At 43.0% G+C, this 26,632-nt stretch overlaps 1 protein-coding gene across 13 annotated transcripts in view; it reads left to right on the top strand.

The window, feature by feature from the left end:
* Positions 1 to 26,632, top strand: part of PKP4 (plakophilin 4) — a 222,853-nt gene that overhangs the window by 178,904 nt on the left and 17,317 nt on the right. For all 13 annotated transcript variants that reach the window (XM_069456298.1, XM_069497850.1, XM_069497681.1 and 10 more), the window contains 6 exons: positions 3,771 to 3,903; positions 5,006 to 5,219; positions 19,405 to 19,588; positions 22,756 to 22,873; positions 24,291 to 24,482; positions 24,666 to 24,839. In XM_069456298.1, coding sequence (XP_069312399.1) covers positions 3,771 to 3,903; positions 5,006 to 5,219; positions 19,405 to 19,588; positions 22,756 to 22,873; positions 24,291 to 24,482; positions 24,666 to 24,839 — 1,015 coding nt within the window. The remainder of the gene's footprint in view (positions 1 to 3,770; positions 3,904 to 5,005; positions 5,220 to 19,404; positions 19,589 to 22,755; positions 22,874 to 24,290; positions 24,483 to 24,665; positions 24,840 to 26,632) is intronic.

Here is a 26,632-nt window from a genome sequence, read left to right as displayed (position 1 = left end):
TGTCTCCAGGTCTGTTTCTATTGGCTGCTTTTTTACATCTTTGTAAGTCATATGTTTCTTCTCATGTCTAGTCGTTTTAAATTCTCTGATGACTATTATAGATGATACATTATAGGGAATCTGGATTGCCTTGCATCCTGTTAGAGTGCTGAGTTCTGTTGTGGTGGATAACTATATTACTGGCAGATCCTTTTGATCCTGTCAAGATTTGTTTTCTTCTCTGTTAGGTCTGTTTCAGATTGGTTTTGGCTCTAGAACATGGTCCTTACTCCTAAGACATGGCCTTTGTGGAGTTCTGACTAAATTCCCAAGGTGCTCAGCAAGGTCTGCACTCTGACTGGGCTGAGAATCCAGCATCACCTGGTACCTGTAGCTCTCAGGCACGCAGAAGCCACTCTCCACCAGACCTGCACGTGTGCCCACAGATGCGCAGTGTGGTGTTCAGCTAAGAACCGTGTGCAGTCCACACGCAAACCTGTAGCATCACCTAAGTCTATCATGTAGACTTGGGTGTCTGTCATGTGGTACTTGGGCTCAGCTTCCTGTATCATGGTCCAGAAGGTGCCCCTGGGCAGAAAACCAAGTGAATATGGGACTCCTTGGGTGTTTCCCTCGTCTCAGGAATTACATTCTTGTGCTGCCAGTTTTCCAGGGCCTAAAAACAGTTTTCCTATACATTTAGCTCAGTTTTACAGTAGTTTATGGCGGGAAGGCAAAATCCACTACCAGTTATTCTGGCATGGCTGGAAACAGAAGTCTGGGCTTAGGTTTTAATGAAGCAACTCCTGGCAGGCATTGAAGCCATCCAGCCAGCCCACAAATTTATAGCAATTTTTCCAGGGTAAATTTCTGCTGAACTTGAATCAAGGTTGGAGCTGAAGCCAAGCTAGCCTAATTGCCCAGCTCATCTGGACCCCATGATTTCTGTACCTGGCCCTCACAGCACCCAGGGATATCAGGAAATCTTGACCATCACTGTGCCATTTAAAGAGGACAAACGTGTATTTGTAATGATTCTGAGTCATCAAAGAAAGATTAAATCCCACCCCTTGCACTCTGTTGATTACAACATAACAGACTTTAGACAGATTTTCATCAGAAATGGTTAACACAGCTTCAGTGCATAAAAGGAAAACTATTTGTTACAGAGAATGCCTCTGTTTAGAATAGCTCATTTCTCAGGGATGATGAAGATTAATAAAACATCTGTATCATCAAATTATATAAAGTATTTTAATATACATCATCACATTTAATTATCACAGCCAACCTATAAAAAAGATAGAAATGAAAGTTTTATTGTTCCTATTTTACAGATGGGCAAACTGCATCTCCAAATAATTAACTGGTTTCCAAAGTCACATAGTAATCGGAGGACCTGAGACTTAAACCCAGTCCATCTAACTCTAAATCCTGTGTTTTTTCTGCTGTGTTATCCCACTTCTCCCAGCATTTGCTGTATTCTTAATGTCTGTTAATGATGTTATCATCCAGCCTGTCCCCCAAGCCAGAATCTCCATCTCAACCCTGGCTTCAGGTTTTAGGTCATCTGGCTGCTGTGCGAAGAATGGATTAGGGGGAGGGGGTCGTATCTGAAGCAGAGAGAACATAGAGGAGACTGTTACAGTGGTCTAGGCAAGAAGGAGAAAGTGGATGGATTTGATGTATATTATTAATGAATATTTTGGAGATAGTTGACAGAACTTACTGATGAATTAGATGAGGAAGATAAGGGAAAGAGAGAAATCAAAGATGGCTCTACTTTGTTTTGAGTAACTGTGTGGATTCTTATGTGGATAGTGGTTAGTCTTCTTGCCACCAGTCTGTTCTGATTCCAGTACATTCTCTACTTGGCCACTAGAGTTATCTTCTGGGTAAATGTGACCATTTTGCATGCTCTCACTCTCCTGCTTCAAGACCTCCATCAGCTTTCTGTTCCTTATGTGTGGGGACACACATAGACCAGCTGGGTTTCACTAACTTCCACCACTTGGTTACTAATCCTGGGTTCCTTCTCTGTATCTAATGTCATTTAATAGTGCTTACTTCATGGGCAGCAGTAAAGGTTAATGCGATAATGAATATAAAGCTCCTGACATAATGCCTGATGCAGGTAAACTCAATAAATGATACCTCACGTTATTGGGATTGACTAAACTTTTTAACTTGGCATATAAGACCCTGTACATAAATCCATGTCTTATTCAATGTTTGTATCTCCAGCACCTACTTGGCACCTGTAGCATAGTAAAGACTCGTTAAATATTTGTTTGAATGGATGGTATGTACTTGTGTGTGCAGATACGTAATGACATGCCCTTTTGCTCTGGTCTAGCCTTCCCAGACCAAGAGAGACTCTGGGCTTTAAAAACTGGGCAACAGAGTGCCACTTGGTTGTTAATTTTGAAGGTGATTTTTAAAGGTTTACTGAGTATTCATTTATTATTCAATTAAATAGCTAATTTCATCCCATAATCAGAGTGCATATTTGCCATCTTCTAGGAAGCTGATCTTCATATAAGCATAAATTTACATTTAACAAGGGTTCCAAACAGTAAGTCAATCAAATGACATCAGAAAACTCTGACAGTTGCAGTCTGGGCAACAAAGTGAGACTCCATCTCTATAAAAAAAACAAATAAATGAAAAATAAGAAAATTAGCTGAATAAGGTGGTATGCACCTGTAGTCTTAGCTACTCAGGAAGCTGAGGTTGGAGGATCACTTGAGGCCAGGAGTTTGAGGTTGCAGTGAGCAATGATCATGCTACTGCACTCCAGCCTGGGCGACAGAGTGAGATCCTGTCTCTTTAAAAAAAAAAAAAAAATCTGACTTTTTGACGTTACCTGAAAAAAGCAAATTATAGAAGTATATATACATAGTATGATTATGTACTCATTTTACAAAAAAATGGTATAGCATACTAGTTGAGGGTACAGACTCTGAAGGCAGACTGCCTGGGCCCAGATGTTGCTGTTCAGATGTTGCTGTGCTGTGTACTAGCTGAGTGACCAGTTATTAAGCATTTCTGCTTCAACTTCCAAATCCATAAAGTTGCTGTGAGAATAAATGAATTTATATATGCACCTAGGATAGTGCCTAACACAGAATAGGTGTTTGTGAACTATCAAGTGCTATTTGATAACAATACAGTTTTCTGAGAAAAAATTATACACCTACAAATACGTATGCATGTATGTACATATATATTAAAACTAGAAAATATCAAAAATTGTTTTCTCTGGATATAAAATTACTGGTAAAACATTTTTCTTTTTTTAAAATTTTGTATGTTTCAGCCATATAATCAAGAACAACCCTAAATATTGTTTCTTAAGAATCCTCAGGCCCACAATATTTGGTGACACCAGCTCTGTCCCACCGTCCCTTCCTCTCTCCTCAAGCATGACATCTCTCTTAGCTAAAGAGCACTTGTTTACCTTTGCCTTGTACCTGCAGATCTCTTATATAGATAGGAAGACAAAATTAGGATCAGGAGGAGGAACACTAGAGTGGAAAGTTACTCATATCAAGAATTTCCTTTGTTCATGGAATCTTTTTCTATGCATCTGTGCATCATGATTTCTTTTAAGATCATAAGCATCTGGGCCTCTGCATATGTTCATCAGGGGAAAAAATATCCACATGTATATATTTTTATAGCTTTCAATTTTTGTCTCAGCTGAGTTTTTTTCCTTATAACAACTGTTTTGTTTGGTGTATTAGCATAACATGGGCCTTCCTCTCTGAAGCCATGTCTGTCTTGTGTAGGGAGTTTGCCTGGCGTGATCCTGAGTTACCCGAAGTCATTCACATGCTGCAGCACCAGTTCCCGTCCGTGCAGGCGAACGCGGCGGCCTACCTGCAGCACCTGTGCTTCGGTGACAACAAAGTGAAGATGGAGGTACAGGACATGGTGCCTGGGACTCGGGCAAGACAGTACCTTTGCATTTAGCATCGACATGCTTATATGTGTTTAAGAAATTACCAGATGTCATTCAGCGGCCTTTTTAAAGGGATATTTTGATACCAAATACTCTTTTACTTCTTTACTATGAATTTCAGTATCTCTCAGGAAAAACTAGGAGGAATATATTTCTTGGAGTGCCTTCAGCATTTCCAAATCCTGTGTCTACTTCGTTAGCTTATTTATAAAACATGAAGCAAAAATCCATTTAGCCTAAAAATATTTTTTAAAAATCTATTAGGTAAAAATTGTAAATAGTATTCATTGAACTCATGAACTAGTGTACTTTATGAGGTTCTGGTCAAGATTGATGCCAACTACAATAAAGTGAAGTCACAGAGGATTTATAACCATCACTAATACTGAGCACATATGAATATTTTATTTCAGATTTTAAAGATTTGGGGTATTTATAGAAACATAGCACGTTATTTATTGGTTATTGGTGAGGGTTCTATAACATACAGACTCTTTTAATGTTTTAGGTCTTTTTCCTCCCTGCAATGTCACATAGAACTGAAATGTTTTTCATCAGTTTAATATGCAAAACAACATACCAGCTACAGACCTAAAAGTGGATGCAATAAATAAAGCTCAGAAACAGTCAAATAATGTATTAATGAATTCACAAATGGAAGAAAATTTAAGGAGTAGCCTAGAGAACTAATTCTAGAAACTAAATGACTTCAGTCAAAAGTTCTTTCCTGTATTGTCTCCAAGCCTCCAAAGCCTCCAAGCTTTGTTGTGTTTGTGCATTTGCACATAGCACTCCTGGAGTGAAAGCACAATTCCCTGTGGGTGTTCATGAGGGCTGGAGGAGGACTGTGCTGCCTGCACATGGACATGAATCCAGGAAAAGAGTTTCGTCTTGGAGAGTGTCCTTAGAATTATAAAAGATGTGTTATTTAGAATAAACAGTAGCCTTTAAAATGATCTGTAGGAACCCACCTCCCATGATCTCTCCATAACAGACTTTGATCACTGATTGATTAATCATCACATGTCACTTAGGCCTGGTACCTAATATTTTTCATTCTAGGTGTGTAGGTTAGGGGGAATCAAGCATCTGGTTGACCTTTTGGACCACAGAGTTTTGGAAGTTCAGAAGAATGCTTGTGGTGCCCTTCGAAACCTTGTTTTCGGCAAGTCTACAGATGAAAATAAAATAGCAATGAAGAATGTTGGTGGGATACCTGCCTTGTTGCGACTCTTGAGAAAATCTATTGATGCAGAAGTGAGGGAGCTTGTTACAGGTAGGTATAGAATGTGATCTTGTCCTAGAGGAAATGTTGAAAACAATCTAGACTATGACCTTGGATAGTGGCATTGTGGAGGAGTTGGAGGTTCTAGGTAATAGACGATGATATATAGATAGTGCTCACAACTGTGAAGGCTGAGTGTAATTTAGTCTAATGATTCAGAAACCATTTGCAGTGCTGCAGGGTCAACTCTATTAGTATCAGTTACTGTACTTATTAATGCCTAAGTATCAGCTAACAGATGTCTTGTTCATAGAGGACTGAATACGTCATTTTTTATTATGTATTCCATACTAATTCTACTTGTTTTAAATACACTGGCTGTCTTTATTATGAAAATAAAATATACTTAATAGATTGGCTGCCTTCCACTTCAGTTCAGCCAGTGTCTGAGTGCCTGTTTCTATTCCCAGGCACTATTGCTAAGTTTCAGGGATATAAAGATGAATAAAAGCCAGTCCCTGCCCTTAAGTACCACTCAGACTGGTGAGGAACACTGTGGTTCTGTGAATGTCAGGGAAACGTGGCCGACAACTCACTCTATATGTTGCATAGGGAGCATAGAGAATGGGTAGGGAAGTTCCTAGATAATACGAAACCCAAGTTGACCTAAAGGCTTAGGAGGCATTGGCTGGGAAACAGAAGAGGTCCTTCCAGTCGCAAGCTCAGAGCCAACATGGGATATGGCATCAGAGCTACGGACAAGAGGGGACTGCTGTGTCATAAAACTTACCAAAGGGAAGCAAGGGTGGAGAGAGGTACAGGCTTGGTTTAAGGAACTTTTACGAAGAACTTAGCGGCCCACATGCAGTGGGGCCACTAGAGCGTGGCATGGCCAGTTTGGGATTTTGAATACGTTCTTCCAGCAGGCGGCAAGGTAGAGGATGATTTGAGGGGACAAGCCTGGGAGGCCTATGAAGAAGTCAACAGTCCAGCGATAGCAGCAGCTTGAGTTATTTCAATGATAGAAAAGGAGGAGTGGCATCAAGAAGGGGGAACAGTTAGGGCAATATTCTATGGTCTGGGCATGACGGTCAGATGTGGGGAGTGAGAGGCAGGGAGGAGCAAGTGATACCTTGATGGTGCAGTCAGTTCAAGAGTACTGGGGTTGGGATGGAAGAACAACTCTGCAGGAAGACAGATGACTGACAGCATTTCCTATAACAGAGAATTTGGGGAAAATACTAAGGATTCATTGGCAGAAGAATGGTTAAATAAATTGCAGTACTCACACAGTGAAATCACACAAGTGTTAAAATTAGCCCATTAGCCGTTCACCTAGAGTCCCAGCTACTTGGGAGGCAGGAGGACCAGCCTGGACAACATTGTGACAACCCATCTCTAAAAAATAATTTTTTTTAATTAATAAATAAACACATTAGAGCTGTATATAGTAACATTAGATAAATCTTGAGAAACATTTGCAGAATAACTCCAGCATGATACTGTTTATATAAAATTTTTAAATATGTATGTAGATTGAGACTAAATTATTTTTGGATATATGCACATGGAATAAAGTTAAAATTTCTGATTGGAATGATAAAAATAGATTCAAGATAATGGTTACCTCTGAGCAGGAGGGAAGAAAATGGGACTGGGGAATGTTTTCTAGCACCTTTTCTTTAGAGTAATCTGAAACAAATAAGGCAAAATGTTAATATTTGACAAAACTAGATGGTGGATGCCTGGGTTTTTGTTTTATGTTTTCTAGGCTGTTTTTCATGCTTGAGATATTTAATTTAAAATTTTTTTAACAACATTTTTTTCAAAATTAATCCCATTCCCCACTTGCTTCCTCTATGAAATCAAGAGTTGTAGGTTCTGTCAGAAATAATTCAGTAACACTTGGGAATGTAGCAAACCATCATGCATCCAATATTTAAGAGGAATCAACTTTTTTATAAGATATTAATGTTCAAAATACACTAATATTCCCCTGTACTCCAAATAAGGTATGAAATTTACATACTAAAAGTAGAATACACTTTACATGTCATCTTAAACTCTGGAATGGACTGCCTGCCTTAATGTATTTTGAACTTGCCTTAACACTTCTAAATTACATATTGATTTATTAGTGTATACTTCCACTTTATAAAATGCTTTTGAGGCATCTCACCCTCTCGTACCAAATAATAAATTATTTACACATACGTGTGTATGTATATATAGAAAATGAAAAGTAGGACAAGCTAAGGAGAACAGGAGTCAGAGTTATTTGCAGTACATGTGTGCTTTCTGTCCTTGTTTGATGTTTCTCCTCCCATCAATATGAACTTACTGCATCGTGTTCAAGCATCTTCTCACAGTAACACACCTGTGCAGCCAACAAGGCTGCAGAATGATGTGTGCGCTGCCCCCTAAGGATCGGCGGTGATCCAGGGACAACTGGCATTAGGAGCACAGCTTCTACTCAAATTTGGCTGCCTTTTGATTAACTAGCCAGATTTATCATGGCTTGGTCCTTACATCCTTAATGTGCAACTTTGTTCTATTCTGTCATGCTTTCTCACAGGAGGAAAAGTCTTTTCTGAAGTTCTGTTTTGTGAGTTTTTTTCCTTGGGAGAGACTGTTACGGTGCCTTTCCTGAGCTGAAGTCAAGGAATTTGTAAGATTTAGTGATAAACAAGAAGAAAAGTACACGAAAGTTTGATTTTTTTTTAACATTTAAAAATAAATCAAATTTATTTGAAATAGAGCCAGACTTTACTACTCAGGGTTTTTATGTAGTAATTTACCTGGGGCACACTCTGAAATCGAGTGCTAATTTAGATGCTTTCTTCCGTGTTTTATTTATGTGTAGGTACAGTACTAGTTTTTGAGAACACAAGATGTTTTAAGGTATGGACCCTGACCTTAAAGAGAGGATATGAGTGTCTTCTAATTCAAAAAGAGCTGTTTTCCTAATAGATGGTATCATTTCCAATGTAAAACTAGGGACAACTTCCTATATTTCTGTTTTGGAAAAATCTACCAGCAGCTCTTAGGCTTTAAGAAGCAATTTAGGCCATACTTGTATAGAGTAGGGGAAATTAAGAATTGCTCTATAACTATATACTTTTACCACTAATAGTTTATTTTGATATGTGGACCAATTGCTTGTGAGATTTTTCTCCCGAACATTGGAATGAGAGTGGTTAGTGTGTAAACGCTTAGCTTGATTGCCGTATGTAAAGGAGTTGGGCCAGAGGACTTCAGAAGTGAGTTTCCAATTCCAAAGGCTAAATGTCGGCCTGGGTTTGATTTATATGTCAACATTGTCTAGCTAATATGAAACTACCAAGTCACAATATAAATCTAGCATAGTTGCTTCTCTGTGTGTGTGTGTGTACATATATTTATAGTCCAAGATTTATGGAGATAACAAAATTATTCACATTTCTCAGTCCTACAACTTAGTGGTACTAACCTTAACTGACGTTCAGTAATATTTTAAGAGTGACTGATCCTTGATATGTTTTAAAGCATGAAAACATCAAGAGATGCTTGAGCTCTTTTTCCATTAACTCTTCCTCAAGTCATAAGCTATCTTTAAATTGTAGAATCATGGGGTTGGGGGACCTCAAAATTCATTTTTTCCAATCAGCCATCCAACGCATGAATCCCCTGGACAGCTTCCACACCCATTGTGTGCTTGAACTCATTACTTATTGGGGTTAAGGCTGAGCAGCAGAGTTGTCTCAAAAGCAGCAAGACGATGTAACTGGAGAAGGCAAGAAAGACAAATCCTTAGGAGCTCACTTTGCCTAGGAGTGGCCCCACAAGAAGACCAGTTAACCCTAGATCCAGCCACCAGGACCCCTTCTAACCAGGAAAGCGTGTACCCCCCAAACCATTCTCGTTAAAGCATGTCTGCTGCAGACAAAACAGGGGGCTATGTGACCTTGTCACCCAGTGTCCCCATCAGCTACCCACCTCTTAAAGATCCCCTTGGAAAGCAGAGCACTATCCTTCCAAATCTCACTGTCCTGCCAGCCTTATCCACAAATACCAGGGCCCTGGCCAACCTCTCACAACACTTGGCCTTTGTAGCTATGGTCTAAGAGTTCTTAAGTGAAAATTATAATCAATTTAGGAATATTAAAGCACAATGAACTGTAGTGTTCAAAATATTATATAATTTGAAGAAATTACTATCCCCTTGAAACTAGGTATTCTTTTATTCTTAATATTAAGTAATTCAACCCAGTTATTAATCCAAAGTCTTTTTTTCTAATCCCCTTTGTTTCAGTTTTGCAATTTTTACTTAAGTGCAGAAATTTTAGCTATTAATATTTGAAGAAAAAAAAAGATGTCTTGCTTCTGCTTTAAATATAATAACTTCCCAGGGCCTGTATTTTTGGCCACTTCTTTATTTTCAAAGGGGGAAAAAAAGTACTTTTTACCAAGTATATTTTCCCAAGACAGTATGGCTGTCGTTGTTAATTAAAATGTTTCTCTAATATATAACATGATTCTTGTGTTTTCTTCATTGTGTTGAACATTTTCCAGGTTGAAACCTAATGAGCTTTCTTTTTTTTTTTTTTTTGTAATTGCTGATGTATGTGGGTGCTTAGGGTAATTTTTTTTATTTCAAAGGTACTTTTTGTCGTTATTGTGCTTAAAGTTGAAAGCTGAATGAAGTATAGTTGTTCCCCAGTTGGTTTATAAAATGAATATCTACTAGGCCACAAACTATGGATGGAAAATGGGAACATCTTGTCACTAAAAAAGATATGTTGAACTCATTTGTTCAAGATAATTAAATAGTGTTTCTAAGCTAGGAAATATGAGTTTCAAGTTATTGAGTTTCTTGAAAGCATCATTTTTTAAAACAATAGACATTAAAGATGCTGCACAGAATCTGGAGGCCTGCTTTTTAATGTACCAGCTGTCCCCAAGCTATCACACTTCTGTTACCCTCTATTAACACTGGTGTTAAATACCAGAAAGTAGCCTTTGTTCTTTAGTAATAACGAACTTTGTTCATATGACTGTTACATTCACATTCCTTCCAATTTAGCAAGTGATTATTCATCCATATGGCCAAGTAAAATATTTCCACACTGTTTATTTTGAAATTTCTGGATGCCAGCAATGGATTCCAGACACTATACAGAACGTGAAATTAGGCATATTCTCTTCTTGATCATTGGCTCCACATTTCTAATTAGATGATAAATTAATAAGAAAATGACAATTGTAGACTAAGGAAGGGTAGATGGGCCAGGCTAAGGTTTAGTGAACAGCAAGATGTTCTGGAGGAATTGGTCGTATATACTACAAAGAGCAGGAGCTTAGTGGACATGCCTGTTGGATTGTTACTTGCTATTACAGATGAAACAATTTACTAAATATGTCCTCTTGACCTAATTAATATGCCTTCAAAATAGTCACTTATTCTCTGGTCCAGAGAGGAGTCAATCTACTATTTTCTGTCCTGCCTTTGTGGGCCACTAGAGCTGTTGGGAGCTGCATGGGTCATTTTCAGGAATCTAGCAATATCCCCTCCCATTTCCCAGGCCAAATCAGTGAAGATCCTTATCAGCTTGGTGCGCTTTATAAAATAACAACAGAAATACTTTCTCTCACTTATAGAACATTTCAAATTATAAAAATTGGTAATGAGAAATAAAATAACAAATTTTTAAAAGTTTTATTGGTAACAAGACAAAAACAGTTTATTATAAATGGACCAATTCTTAATTCATAGTTAGAGAACTTTGAACTGGAAAGGTCCCTATAGAAAGCATCTATGCAGCACCCCGTATTACAGACTAGGAACTAGGGTCCAGGGAGGTTGAGCCGGTGAGTCTCCAGGCTGAGTTCTGATGTCCAGGCTGGAGATATTTCTCCCCTGACCTCTCCCCTGCCTGTCCTCGCCCATCCCCAGGCCACTGAGAAGGGCTGACCAGGAGAAGAATCTGAGTGCGCACCTGTAGTCCCAGCTACTCCAGAGGCTGAGGCAGGAGGATCACTTGAGCCAAGGAGTTTGAGGTTGCTGTGAGCTATGATGACGCCACGGCACTCTAGCCAGGATGACAGAGCAAGACCCTGTCATAAATAATTAATAAATACATTATAAATAGGAAAAAAAAATTTTTTAAAAAACAGAATCTGGGGGTACAAATGTCATTTCCCTTGTTCTTTCAAGTTACCACCAAAAAGGAAAAAGAAAAAAACGCATGATATCCTTTGCTCTCTGAGTTTTACCCAGGATTATAGAGAAATGTCCTTGAACTTCACCATCAGCCCACTCACATCAATCTAGTGATCAGGTATAATCATAAACTTTCAGTTTGCTTGGAAAAACCTTGAAATGCGATTTTAGTCTTGTGAGTATTTTAAGATTTATAGTCTGAGTATGAAAAGATTCAACCCCATAAGTGTAATATGACCTTATATTTTGAGTGTAGGCTTCCCAGTGCCAGGCAAAATGAGGCAGTCAAGTGGGGAGACTGTGAGAATGTCACGTACAGAACTTGGGTAGTCGACCCTCCGAGTAGAATTTCCCAGCAAAATGACACGCGCTCTCGGTAAACTAGATGGCCTATAAACACAAGGCAGAGGCATATGGAGAGAAGATCTAAAGCAAATATGTCCTGGAGACCCCAGACCAGGTCCCTCAAATGCCTTGCAGTCTCTGAGTCCGTCTGATGGCCTTCAGCTTATGACTTTGAAGGCACCTTTGTCTGTAAGCTTCTGCGACCAGACAGCTAGGTTGAAGATTTAGTGCAGTTACAGAGGAGCAAGTGTGTTCCTGGCACAAGTATGTCAGCTATGGAATATGGGCCTTCAGTGACTTCCTCGGGTGAATCTCTACGACAGTGTAAATGACCTAATTCTGTGTCCGATGCTGAAGTAACCTGCACAGCCAGGGTGGCCGGGGCCGCTGCCCTCACTGCCGCTTCCTTCTGCATAACCTGCTCCATTTTACTAACTCTCCTCTAACAGAAGGAACCACCCTTTGCATCCCATATGGACCATTCTCAGCAGTTCCGAATCATACATAACCTTATTTATTTTCTGTTCCCTTGTCAGGGAACACAGGACTGTATAACTACATTATGTCATTGATCCTTTCAACATACTCATGAAGTGGCAAAATTACCTAGAAAAAAGAATAGGTTGAAATGCAAATGTGATTCTGTAAATGGATCTCTAGAAATTAATAGATCTTTTCAAAAGTGCTCTGATCCACCTTTGTGCCTGCAAAATTACAGAAACTCAGGCTAACCTTTGTGTCCACTGAACACACTAAAGATCTGTCATGTCCCTCAGCTGGGGGGAGATTTCGGTGGCGGGAGCCATCCTCTTCAAATGGAATAGGCAGGCTGGGCCCACCCTGTGCGGCCTCTGTGGCCAGCCCAGGTCTTCACTTCCACGGATCTCCCTCCTGGGAAGCTTCCTTCCCTCAGACCACCCGAGCACCCACTCAGCACTGCCCCTGAAACCCGAGGTAGTAACCTCTCAGCATGCAGCTGGGCCTGAGGGAGCTCTCCCATCCCCGACAATTATTATGCATCTGCTGTGTGCAAGAAATCCCAGGGAGCACTGCGGTGAGCAAGGCAGACGCATGTTCTGGCTGGGCCAGCAGGACTGCCCACCCCCTGGACGGTCAGCTGTGCCAGCCAGCCGGGAATATAGCAGCAGGCCTTGAGTGGCCGTGAGGACAGAGAGAGAGAGCCACAGCCATGCCTTTAAGCCAGGAGCAGCACTGCACGTCACTGCACATGTTTCAGCAGCCTCTGCTCACATGGTGGCATCTTAGGGACCCTGGGAATGATTATACACCACATGACTTGTTCCTCAGAATTTATGCAGCGAAAGGCATTTTCTATAATTGAGGGCAGTATTTTTGTTCCTCTCTCATAATAATTGCTTCCCCATTATTTTGATTCCACTTCACTTTCACAATTTGCTCACAGCATTCAGTTCTGGTGGAGAGCTTGGGTGATTAGCCTGGGGCCACAAATGATAGGCATTTCCCATGGCACTTCTCTCTTCCCACCACCCCCTGGACTTCCTCCCATTTCTGTTACCGGCACCAGATTTTCACACACGTGCAAACTGCTGGCTCGTCTTTCATGCCAGCCTCAGCCTGCATCAGGCTCCAGATTCTCATGCAAACACTTCCCTGCTCTTGGCCTTCCCACAACCTCCTCTCCCCTTCAGGTCCTCGTCACCTCCCTCCTGGCCCATCAGCCTCCTTGTCATCCCCAGGCTAACACCCAAGACTGCATTTCAGATTTCCCCACCAGTTCCTCCAAGTCTGCAGTCCCTGCGCCCACCTGCCAGGGCAGCCTGAGCCGCTATGGGCTGCCTGAAGAGTTCCTCCCCACCAGCCTGCGTCTCCTTGGCCTCTGCCCCTCACACTCCAGCTCAAATATGGGGGCTCCAATTCTCCCAATCAGAAGTTCCCACACTCTGAGAAACCTCCAGGGAGAGGCAGCTTGCTGTTGAGCGAGTGTGGGCTTTGGAGCCAGATCGACTTGTTTCCTTCCTGCTTGGTGTCTCCAGGCAAATCACCTCTGTCACGTACCTGCTTCCCCGGTGACAATCACAGTACCTGCTGCTGGTGTTTTGTGACGATGAATGTGGAGTGCTGGCACACAGGGTTTTCAAGCCGTGCCCGTTGCTCTTCCTACCTGTTGCCACAACTGCCTGGTGGTGTAACAATTCGTGGTAAGGCCTCCAAGAGCAGACAACTCACCTGCGTGTCTCCCTTGCAGTTTGGCCTGAAATGAGCAAGCGTCTCTACCAACACTACCCGTAGACGTATAATGTGAGCCGCGTGTGTTATTCTAAATTTCCTAGCAGCTACATAAGAAAGGAAAAAGAAAACAGTGAAATTTGTTTTAATAATGTATTTTATTTGACTTTATAGTTCCAAAGTATCATTTCAACTTCTAAGGAATAGAAAATTATTAATGAGATTTTACCTTCATTTTTTTTCATACCAAGTCTTCATAATCTAGGGTGTATTTTGTGCTTAATAGCACCTCTCCGTTTGGACTAGCCGCATTCCAGGTGCTCAGTAGCTACATGTGGCTGAGGGCTACAACATTGGGCAGCGCAGGTCCACACTGTGCATGGGTAGAACTAACGTACATCTAAAAGGTATGACGTGTGTGGCTTTAAGGCTGGCGGGGGCGGCGGATAGCCATATTATGGCAGGATGTAGTCACCATAGCATTTTGACATTACTCTCTTCCTAACAAATAGCCACAGAAGTGTATAAAAACTCCCACTGGGGCTAAGGGGAGAACTTCAGGGGCAGCTGCAGAGAGAAGAAATGGAAATGAGTTTTTGCTAGATCCTGAGTATTTCAGCCGGAGACTGTCGAGGGAGTAATAATGGAGGCATGTGCTAGGAGCAGGCAGGGGCCCTCGGGTCAGAGGCCCACTGTCCTACCTTGTTGTCAACAGATTGTGGGTTGACGAGATACACCCCCTGGCCTTTGTATGCGATCTGGAGTCCTGATGTTATATTTGCACTATGAATGTAATATTTATTCCCCCATTTTTCAAAAATGCTTATAGGGTGCGTACACACAATACTGAACCTATAGATACAGAACTGCCAGGAGGGGACACACACACACAGCAATGTTCCTGCCTCCAGAGAGCTGGAGCATGGTCCTGAGAGCCACCTGTCAAGACACTGTCTGTACCTGGACAGGGTGAGGGGGATGGGGTGGGCACAGGACCTCTGCTATCTCTTTGTCCTCTTGAATGTTCTTTACACCCCTAAGGCTGGGTTGGTTGTGAAGGAGCAAGACTGAAATGAGAGCACTGAGAGCAAGGCTGATTCATGAAAGAAAATGCAGGGGCATATCCAGTGGTGATATTTGAAGTGCACTGGTACATTTTGGGCTATTTTTTTCTGTTGGCAATATCCATGAGCACTTTTTTTTATCATTAAGAAACAGAGCATAAATTGAATCCTCTATAAAAATGAATGGTTTAAGATTGTCTTTCATGTCAGAAGGAAAAAAATGTGTAGGTTGTTGGGTATTTATGCTATCAGAGAAATCACATTTTCCAAATGTTTGGTTGGGTTTTAATGTCCCTTAAGAAATTCATTTTTCGACCAGGCACGGTGGCTCACGCCTGTAATCCTAGCACTCTGGGAGGCCGAGGCAGGTGGATTGCTCGAGGTCAGGAGTTCGAGACCAGCCTGAGCAAGAGCGAGACCCCGTCTCTACTAAAAATAGCAAGAAATTATCTGGACAGCTAAAAATATATATAGAAAAAAATTAGCTGGGCATGGTGGCGCATGCCTGTAGTCCCAGCTACTCGGGAGGCTGAGGCAATAGGATCGCTTAAGCCCAGGAGTTTGAGGTTGCTGTGAGCTAGGCTGACGCCATGGCACTCACTCTAGCCTGGGCAACAAAGAAAGACTCTGTCTCAAAAAAAAAAAAGAAATTCATTTTTCAAATAGTTGCTATTATTTTAATTAATCAGTGAAATCAGCTTCTAATTTGACTATAAAATTATTAGTTGGCCATTAGAATAGCTACAAAGCTAGTTTTAAATGTGAACTCTTTCAAAATTGTGCAGCGTAGGATTTATGTGGAATGGTATTTTAATTACTTTATTCATTCTTTGTGGGGAATACGAACTGTCATCTCTCCTGGCAGTATTTCATTGTGATTATTGGTGTGTACTTTTTCCTGTGGTAGAGAATAAGCAGCATTTTCTACAATAAATATGCATGAAATTCCCTAATATTTTCTAAATTAGTTTGTATATTTATATTCTTAGTCCTCGTCACAAATAGCTAAATGCTCTAAATTAAAGAAAACCTCAAGTTTCCTAAACCAAATTCTAGTTTATTTTCAACTTTCTCTTTAGGAACCAGGAGATAATGGAGTGTGCTGCTAAATCTTTTTGAAGCAAATTTTACATTAGGATGTCAGAGCTGGTGGTTTATCATGTTGATGGAGAATGCTAATCCTACAGCTCTTCATTTTCTCATCAGTCTTGCTACAGCTGGGAGTCGGTGTATTTTCTGTTCATTACTTACTGTCCTACCGAGATTCTTCCTGACCCATTAAATGAAACACGAGACAGACTAAGTGGAGAGAACATTGTTTTATTACTGCATTAGTGAAGTGGAGCGCACACAGGTGTTATTTCTGGGCTTAAGAGTGGTGCTTTTTGCTTTGAGTATAAAAACCAAATTAATCATTTCATATCTAAGGCTTTTAAGTTTAATTGAATCATTTTCATTCAGTATTTGTTAATCAGAACTGGTTGCTTTGGCTTTACATAATCTTCTATTTGGAATAGAAAGTGGGGAAGAAAAACCAGTGTCTTGAGACTTGCTTTGATGTTCGAAATGGCTAGTTAAACCCACACCAAGTGTTGTGCCTCTTTGTGTTACGTGGCGAAGTGCAGGATTAGAGGGATAGTATAACACATAGTGCAGGATGATAAAGCTGCTTATGTGTGGGCCCTTGAATGCCACATACTTCGCAAAAAATAGAAGCTTTCCTTTTTTCTGGCCAAGAATAATTCTGAGCATTTTTTTGAAGTTGCAGAAATGAGAGCCTGAATTTCTATGGTGGACTGGTGTTGTGATCAATAAGTCATCTCAGTTGACCAAAAGATAGCATAGTCAGCCTGTCTTCTGAAGGATTATATATTTTTAAACAGTTTTACATTGTATATTTTGGCAACAGTGCTGCTTTCTGTGTTGCAGTCAGAGGGACGGGGATTCTGGCGTGTTGGTGTGACACTTCTGGCTCTGGGAGATAGAGCAGCAGCAAGACTCTTCTCTCCCCATAGCAAAGGTGGTGGTTTCGGTGCAAAAGGCAGGCAACACTATGCTGACGGATCTCATGAAAGATCCAGAACATTGTTCCGACCCTCTCCCCATAGTTACAGACCTTAAAGACACTCCTAAATACTCAGTTTCAAGAAAAGGCACAAATGGGAGGTAATACTTATAAGCTAAATCTGACAGGCAGGAAATAAAAGGGAAATGTAAAAACAAATATGGGATATATAATGGTCCATCAACGAATATTTTTGAGTACCTACTATGTGTCCTGCGTATGTGCCACAAGACATATAAAAGAATGGATGATGACATGGCATTTGCTCCTCATTATGCTTGCCTAATGAAATTAAAACTAAAATTAAATTTAGAAATACAAATGCTCATCATCCTTTAAAAAATTAACTTGTAGAATTTCAAACCTATAAAATAATGAAATGGGAAAGTTAATTCATTTGGGGCAGTCTGACTCTCTTTAAGGTATTATGTAAAGCACACAGTGCCTGGCACAGAGTAAGGCCACCACAAATGGTGACGTTACTATTGTTTATATTGACTTAGGAATGTGTATACTGTGTCCAATCCCAAGTAAATGTAATGGCTAAGAGTAAACTGGAGAATGATGTACAGCTCCCCTGGTCATTCTCAATGCCTGGGAAGAAGGAAGAGCAGGACGAAAGTCTAGTACCAGCACGGACAATCAGGGGAATCCTCAAATCAGGGAAATATCCTCATACCAGAAGTAGGTCTTACACGTAGCCAGGAGTAGAGGCAGACACAACGAAAACAGGTTTTTCTGTCAGCAGCCAGAGAATTTCTAGGCACCAACTGCAGGATCCAACGTGCCAAAGAACCACCCTTCTTCTTAGTCATGTTTTCACCTGAAGTTTGTGACACAGGTTGTTTAATTTTCTTTATGTATATCTAATTTTTTACTTATAACCTATAATATGATAGGCTTTACTTTCCGTAAACCTTGCCTTGCAGTTAACTTTACTGGAATGCATTCATTCTGTGAAGTAGAAAGGAGCTTATTGGGGCCGGGCGCAGTGGCTCACGCCTGTAACCCTAGCACTTTGAGAGGCCAAAGCAGGAGGGTTGCTTGAGCCCAGGAGTTTGAGGTTGTAGTGAGCTATAATGACACCACTGCACTCCAGCCCTGGTGACAGATAAAGACTCTGTCTCAAAAAAAACACATTAAAAAATGCGGCTGTCCCCCGTGTTGAATTTTGTGGAGTGATGAATTCGAAAGGCTTTTACAGAAAGAGAATTTGTACCAATGGCATTAGGAATCACATGTTATAAAATTGTCAGCAGGGGGAGGTTAGGAAATGACACTTTCCCCATTGATGGCCCCCGAGGCTGGCTCATGCCGCTGTAGGCCCCATTGATGAGCACATAGGCCCTGGGTTGGCCTCACTAGCAGGCAGTGTTAACGATAAGTGGCAGCATCCATCACCACCCCCCACCCCTGTGCCTTGACCCACTCTTTCTTCTCTTTTCACTCTCTTCTCCTGTTATCTGGTCCAGACAGCCAAAGAATTCTCATCCTTAGCTCCTGGGTCCCTTCTGTAGTCATCAGTCCTCCAACACCTTTCCCTACAGCAGTGCTTATCAAATGTCCTTTAGATTTGAAACAGAAACAGTGAAGCCCAGTACTGAGCACAGGTAAATATGGAGCTGCTCTGGGTCGGTTGGGGTGGAGATCTGGAGCCTGCTGCCGATTCCGCCCCAACTCCCCACGTGGCTGCCCCATGGGAGTCCAGCAAAGCTTCCAGAATCTAGAAGCACAGTTTAAAACCATTGCCCCACAACATTTTAAAGAGAAAATAGCCAATTTTATAAGAATCCTGGAGAAATACTCTGACTGTAGACTTTAAGTTCTTTTCATAAGCACCTACAGTGTGTGCTGCCCTCCTACCAGGACCCTACCTATTGGTGCCACAAGGTAGTTACATAAGCAAAGGTCTGTCATGGTGAACAGAAGAACAGAATAAGCTTTCAGAGGTAAAGCAAGATCTTTCCTTTTTCTGATTCTGAACGGTCCAAATCGCCCTCCCATCCTGTGCCCACCCGTCTTTCAGGGAGAATCAGTCCAGACCTAACTAGATGGAGCACTACTGAGGCTGAGGGCCTGAAAGGCTGGAGCAATAGTGGGGTAGGAACGGAGGACAGGTGGAAGCCCTTGGGGGATGAAGGAAACCAAACCAGCGAGGTCCAGAAGTCAAAGCCAGGTGAACGAGGAGAGCGGCAGGCACAGGTGCAGAGCGGACACCAGCCCCGCCGGACAGGGTCAGAGATTAGGTTTGGAACAGACTAAGTTTCTATCAATTAGGGCTAACGTGTTTCATTTCCTTTCTAAAGCTGCCGGATCTCTAACCATCGATGTGATTTTTGAAATCTCATTTTTTAGGAGTTCTTTGGAATCTGTCCTCATGTGATGCTGTAAAGATGACAATCATTCGAGATGCTCTCTCAACCTTAACAAACACTGTGATCGTTCCACATTCTGGATGGAATAACTCTTCTTTTGATGATGATCATAAAATTAAATTTCAGACTTCACTAGTCCTGCGTAACACAACAGGTTGCTTGAGGTAAATTCTTTATTCCTTTCAATTAATTCTGTGACTAAATAATATGTATCCTAAGTAAATTGATTTTAGGAGGCCTTACTTTGTTTTGTTAATATCTATCTAGGTTTCCAGTTTTGTTTCAAAATTTAGGCCACTGGACTTTGTTATTTTGTGAGAAAAACACAAGCACAGACTGGTAGCCTTAAAAAAGTTATCTTATAAATGACTCTTGTGTGAATTATTCAGAAAGGCCCTCTCAGTCTAAGATTACTGCCAAAATTCCAGTGTTTTTCACTTACAACAGCATTTTTCCTGTTATCACATTCTGATTGCTAATGTGTTTGCAGCTTGGGTTTTGTTTAAATTCTAAATGTGATTAAAATCTTTTTGCTTTTAAAGGGGTATAAAGACGTGTGTGATTTAAACAATCATTGGGTTTTAGTTTTATTAAAAAATGAAAATGAGCCCAAATTCTGCTTTTTTAGTCATTACCTTTAGCATTGAAAATCTATAAAGCCTCTTTTATGTGTACACAGTACAGCTCTTTATTTGCCATTAACGCTCATCAGCTCAGTTTGGACCCCATTTGCCAGCCTTACAGTGCCCTGGGAACTGGGATCAGAAGCCTCGGTGCAGGGTGGCACGGTGACAGGGAGGACAGGCTCAGGCCTCAGACAGCCTGGCCTCCAGTCCCACCTGGAGCATCAGTTTCCCCATCTTTAGGACAAGACTCATCATAGCACATCAGAGTTGTGAGGAGTCAGCAGGTGCACGTGGAAAGTACTTAGTGCAGTGTCACAGAGGGAGCACTTAATGAATGACATGTAAGTCAAGACAGCTAAGCACCTCTGGGACAGAGAGCTTGAAAGAGAGGGAGGCACCTGTGCAGCTGCTTTGGAGCCTGTCTCCTTCCTTGTGACAGGTGGCTATCGGCCCCTGGGGGGGGGAGGGGTAAAGGTCAGGGGCGGGAGTGGGGAGGGAAGTCAGGATCCTGGAAAACAGGCCAACTCCCTTTCACTCAGATGCCCGCACAGCGTGGGTCACGTGGCCTACTAATCATCCCAGAAAGCATCTCATCCTCTCCCCACGGGGATGCACAGAGGTGTGATCACTCCTCAGCCGTCGGGCTGGGCTTCAGGGAAAGCCCTGGGGCAGGACACACCCTCGTTTTCCCCAGTGGTTCGGGCTGCAGACCTTTGGTGAATGCCTTCTATGTGAAATCAGTGGTGAGCCAGACAGACTAGGTCCCTGCTCTAATGGGACCACATTCTATTGGGAAGACAGACAAGTAAGGAAACAAAATAACAGCAGGTGCCATGAAAATAAGTAGGGTGATATAATTGTTAAGGGGTGGTTACTCAGGTGGTCAGGTGGTCTCAAAAGGTGGTGAAATTTGAACCTACATCCGAACTACCACAGGAGCCACTCATTGAGGGTTGGGCTCAGTAGCTCTAGTGTTCCATGCCAGGGGAACAGTTCGTGTGAAGGCTCTGGGGCAGAAATGAGCTTGCGGCTGCAGCTTAGGGAACAAAGGGCAGAGTGGTAGCAGATCATGTAGGATTTTGTAAGTCAGGTGAAGGAGTTGGCATTTTATTCCGAGTGCCACGGGAAGCCATTAGATGGTTCTGAGCAGAGGAATGGGGGGGGGGAGGGATGGGACTGGTTTCTGGCTGGAAGACTGAGTGTGGGCAGAAGTGGAGACAGGAAGATCAGGCCGTTGCACAGACCCAGGCAAACTGTGAGTGGCCTAGCCCAGGGCCCTCCCTAGAGGTAGGCAGATTTGGTTATTTTGTGGAGTGAGAGCTGACAAGACTTGCTAATGGATTGAACTAAGGGATAAGGAAAAGGAATGAAATAAGGGTAACACCCAGACCTTTGGCTATATCAGCTGGAAACAAAAATGCTCTTGATGAGATGGGGGTGGGGTGGGGGCAGGAGAATGGCTGGAGGGGTGAGCAGTGGAGAGTGTTGACCACATTGCTTTTGAGAAGTATGATTAGCTAAGCATGTTGTCATGTCAAGAAAACAACTGGATAAATGAGACTGGAGTTCTAGGGAAAGGTCAGGGCTACAGGCAGACATTCAGTAGTCCCGGGTCCATAGGTTACATTCAAGCCAAGGAGCAGAAGGAGGCACCTGGGAGAGGACAGAGATAAAGACGAGAAGGGACCAAAGGAGAGTACTGGGGCTGTCCTGGAGGAACCCAAGGGCAGGAGAGGCTGGGAAGGGGAAGCAGCGAGATGAGAGAGAAACCAGAGCAGGGCAGGGTCCCAGGTGCCTGCAGAGGAAACGAAGAGGTCAGCTGTTGAGTGCTGCTGAGAGGTGACCAAGTTAAGAGCAGAGAGGGACCACAGGTGACAGCATCTTTCTGGCCCCAAAAAAACAAAGGTGAAAAGTCATTCCAATCCCCCTTCTCTAGCCTAACAGAGTTAGCCTAGAACCCTTGTTAATGGGACATAACATAGATCCTAACTTGGTATCAATTTATAAAAGCAAATTGATATCAAAAGTTACAAAACAGGTGAGACCCAAAACAATTTTCAGGGTTTTCTTATAATTGAAAAGATGAGAAAAATTTTAACATAAGCAAATGTCCACGTTTAACCTGAAATTTTTGTACAATAAATGACGTGTTTCCTCTGTTCATTCAAGCAACATTTAATGACCACCTACTATATGCAAAACATTATAATAGGCACAGGGGACTGCAAGGACGTTATGGCCTAACAAGGGAAGTAAAGCATGCCTAAAAATGACCACTGTGGCTAACACACATGTGCCTTGTACGTGGCAGGTCCTTTTCTAATTGCTTTCTATGTACAACTCATTTTCTCCTCACAACAGCCCTACATGGTAGTAACTGTTATTTTCCCCTTTTTACCTATGAGGAAGCTGAGGAGGACAGGCCCCTAAATAATTACATTAGGGGGTTGGAAAGCGACATGTCGTGAGAGAGGTACAGTTAAAGTCCACATCCTCAGGTTCCTTTTCATTTCTGTGGATAAGAGGGAGTTGGTGGTTATTGTGAGCCTTTGGGATGTTAAAATGCAAGCCCCAGAATGCCCCTTACACCAAGTCTCAGTGGCTGCCATCTGTGGTCTGTCCTCTCTGATCATCAAGGTGAGAGCACGCGGGTAATGAGTAAGTTGTTCATCTCAGCAGCTCCCACCCTGTCTCCACCCACTTAGGAACCTCAGCTCTGCAGGGGAGGAGGCCCGGAAGCAGATGCGGTCCTGCGAGGGGCTGGTGGACTCGCTGTTGTACGTGATCCACACGTGTGTGAACACATCCGATTACGACAGCAAGGTCAGTGCCCACCTGGCCGCGTGAGGGCGCAGCGGCAGATGACGACAGCTGCCCAATGCCGATGTGTGCATGCCAGTGATTCTCTCCCCATGAGGCTACACTCCAGATCAAAGGGCGAGTCTCTCAAAATTACAGGTTGGCAGGGACGTGGTGACTTAAGAAAATAGACTTAGAACCGAGCAAACAGGATGACTCAGTGTGGTGAAGGAACTGGTGCCGGGTTTGGCTTTCTCTGGGGCTCTCCTGGGCTCATTCTCAAGGTGATCGCCCTGCTGCTATCTCTTCTGCTTCTGCTTCTGTGTCCTCACCCCAGAACCAGATCCATCTGTATTTGAGTGTCTACCGAGTAAAAGTTCCTGGTGAGGCACTAAATGCCCCCAGCCTCTGTGCCCTTCTTTCCCCGGTGCAGTCTGTAGCCCCCACCGCAGCAACGACTGTGTCTGCACCTCTCTGTGCCCCTCCTACTGCGCCCTTCCGCTCTGTCTGTTCCCAGCACGAGCACCTTCCCTCCCCTCCTGCTCTCCGTCCCTGCCAGAGCAGGGCATTCTGCTCATCATCTGTCAGCTGCAACAACCATCCTGGCTCTGCCCTGGGGGCCGAGAGGCGGAGAGAAACAGGCAGGAAGGACTAAAAGTCAGGAGTTCAAGGCAGGCCAGGCACGAGGTGTCGGGCTGGGCAGGGCTAGGAGAGGCTGTTGGTAGGTCTTGGGTTGTAAAGATGCACCTGAGAGAGAAAAGAGTGATGAGTGGTGGGCCCAGGAAGAAGGCTGGGGGGAGTTCAAGGTGAAAGCCCAGTTTTTACTGGAGCTTCTTGGACCAAAAGATCTGCAGATGAAATTGAGAGCATAAGCAGGTTGGAAAAGGGAGCTTGCTAGATAAGCAAGTGCTGAGGTTGGCTTTAGACACTCAATTGAAATGACAGTTGGCCTCCCAAGAAACAAAAGGCCGCAGACAGAAGGCAAATGTCACAGAGCAAGAAATCACTGAATGTTCCTCAGAGGGTAGACCTGGGAGATTGAGGAGGAGGCAGAGGTGGAGCTTGAGGGCAGGGCTGTCGCCAGGGAGGGAGTTGGTGCTCCTGTTGTCACACTGAGGGTCTGCCGTGGTGAGAAGGAACGAGGTTCTGGCATCTCAGTGCAGCCAGGCACTGCTGCGGACTGACACACCGGGCCGCAGCCTTGCCCATTAGTCAGCACGGAATCCGATCCTGGCGGTGCTGACGATGGCTCTGCACCCTGTCGTTTGGGTATCCCCCCAAAACCCTACAGCCATAGTCCTTTCTCTGGATTGTTTCAGGTTCCCATATAAAAGGTAGTTTTCATATTCTACATTTATTTCCTCTCATTAGTGTCCAGTACAGAAGCACCGTGCTCTAACGTGCTGAGATGTGTTTAACTCTACTCCGTGTTGGGTTTCAGACGGTGGAGAACTGCGTGTGCACCCTGAGGAACCTGTCCTATCGGCTGGAGCTGGAGGTCCCTCAGGCCCGGCTGCTGGGGCTGAACGAACTGGATGACTTACTGGGAAAAGAGTCTCCCAGCAAAGACTCTGAGCCAAGCTGCTGGGGGAAGAAGAAGAAAAAGAAAAAGAAGACTCCACAAGAGGATCAAGTTAGCATTTTATTTGATATGGAACTCCAAAGTTTCATTTTTCTGGGAGTGATAAATCACGTATTTAGCAAGAAAAAAAATTTCTACATAGATAACAGCTGAGTCCAGCAAAGATGAATATTTTTATGTGTTGGAGATCGTGTTCATTTTGCTTCCATTTAATGTGCGCTGTTTGTCTTCCAGTGGGATGGAGTTGGTCCTATCCCAGGACTGTCAAAGTCCCCCAAAGGGGTGGAGATGCTGTGGCACCCATCAGTGGTAAAACCATATCTGACTCTTCTAGCGGAAAGTTCCAACCCAGCCACCTTGGAAGGCTCCGCCGGATCTCTCCAGAACCTCTCTGCTGGCAACTGGAAGGTAGGATGTCTTCCACTACTCGTCCACACTGCTTTCTGTCTTTACAGTCAGATCAGCCATGAATGTGTAAGGGGTGTTGAGAGCTTGGCTGTGAAAGGGATGGAGAGAGGAAAGGGAGACAGGCAGTTGCTGTGGGTATCCAGAGATGAATACGACATCTCCCCTCCCCTGGGAGAAACCAAAGGCTGATGGGAAAACGGGTCATGTCAGCGCAGTGTAGAATCCACAGGATGTGTGTGCTGTGGGATCTTGAGGACATCTAAGGCCGCTGAGCAGGGCAAGGGGAGGCCAAGAAAAGGAGGACAAGGAGGTGGGGAGGTTTCCTGCAGAAGCATTCTGCCCGAATTCAGTCTTTGAGAATGAGGAAAGTTAAGCCGGCAGAATCTGAGGTTGGGGTGCCATCCAGATAACAAGACAAGGAGAGGAAAGCCCTGCAGCTAGGAGAGGAGAGGACAATGTGGGTTGAGACCACAGGCTGCTCACTGGGACACAGAGGGCAGGACAGGAAGTGGCCCAGAGTGGAGCCATACAGCATGGACAGGCTTCATGGCCAGGCTTCAGGAGCTGGGACCTACCCTGCAGACAAGAGGGGCCACTGAAAGCGTTTGAGAGCGACAGGCTGATGTGGATACTACATGGATCACTTCTGTGGCACGGCAGAAGGTAGACTCCAGAAGAGAAAAGTCAAAGCTGGGAGTCCATTTGGGAGCCAGTGCAGCACGCAGGGGAAAGACAGTGAGGCCCGAGTTGGAGCGCAGGGTGGGCAGCGCTGTGGGGGAAGGAGGTGGACCACTCTCTGTTCTTTCCCAGTCACTTGCAGAACATATCTAAATTTCCATATCTCCTTCTAGATGTGAGACTATGAAAACTGAAGGTGGTTTCCTCTTATTACCACTATAAGCAAGTTCTCAGAACTTTTTAAATGTCATCTAGCAACATCCCAGACAGTCCTTGTCTGAAACATTTCCAATCTCTAGAGATTTCCTGACAAGTGTATTTTAGTAGTTATTATAATGCTTGTTTTGGGGCACTTCATCCCCCCACCCCTTGTCCCCCACTGCCACCACCCAAAATCAGAATCTTTTGGTGACAGTATTATCCATGATAGTGAAAAGCATTGACAGGCCTAGGGATGATTGTTTCACACAGGTGGCTGCTATATTGAATAAATACAGATAATTATGGTCTAAGCCAGTGTGATTATTTTGTGGTTGTCCCTAATTAAAGTGCTAATAACTTGGTGTTTAAGTGCCAGCTCTGAAGACAGACCACCTGGCCGAATCCTGGCCCCTCTGCTTACTAGCTGGGGCCTAGGATCTCTCTGTATTCAGTTTTCATCATCTGTAAAATAAAATTAGTATTAATACCTACATTATGAGGCGATTGTAAAAATTAAATGAAATAATAAGCATGGAGAACCAAAGGCAGTTCCCAGCACATAGATATTTGTAAATGTTTATGTTGTAGACCGGTGTTCATCTTCAGCTTCTGTGACCAAAAGATTCCTTGGCAATAATAAAAAAACAATACTTCAAATAGATATCATTAGAGTTGTTCAGAATTTCATGTCTGGGATCACTTAGTGAATGAAAGTTAGACGGCAAGCTAGTTTAAAATATAAACATTATGTCTAAGTGATTTCAAAAGTTTCTAAAACAGTGAGTCAAAATATTGGACCCTCATTAAGAAAACGAGATAATCACAGCCACAGATGTTATCAAATCAGAAGCTATTTGGGGAGCAGTGATGACTGTAGTGCTCCGGAAGGGAGGTGCTCAGGGCTGGGCTGGGCT

This window comes from Eulemur rufifrons, chromosome 1, assembly GCF_041146395.1.
Source record: "Eulemur rufifrons isolate Redbay chromosome 1, OSU_ERuf_1, whole genome shotgun sequence".
Lineage (NCBI taxonomy): Eukaryota > Metazoa > Chordata > Mammalia > Primates > Lemuridae > Eulemur > Eulemur rufifrons.
Note: the sequence above shows the minus strand (reverse complement) of the source record. Positions and strands in the feature narration are given on the sequence as shown.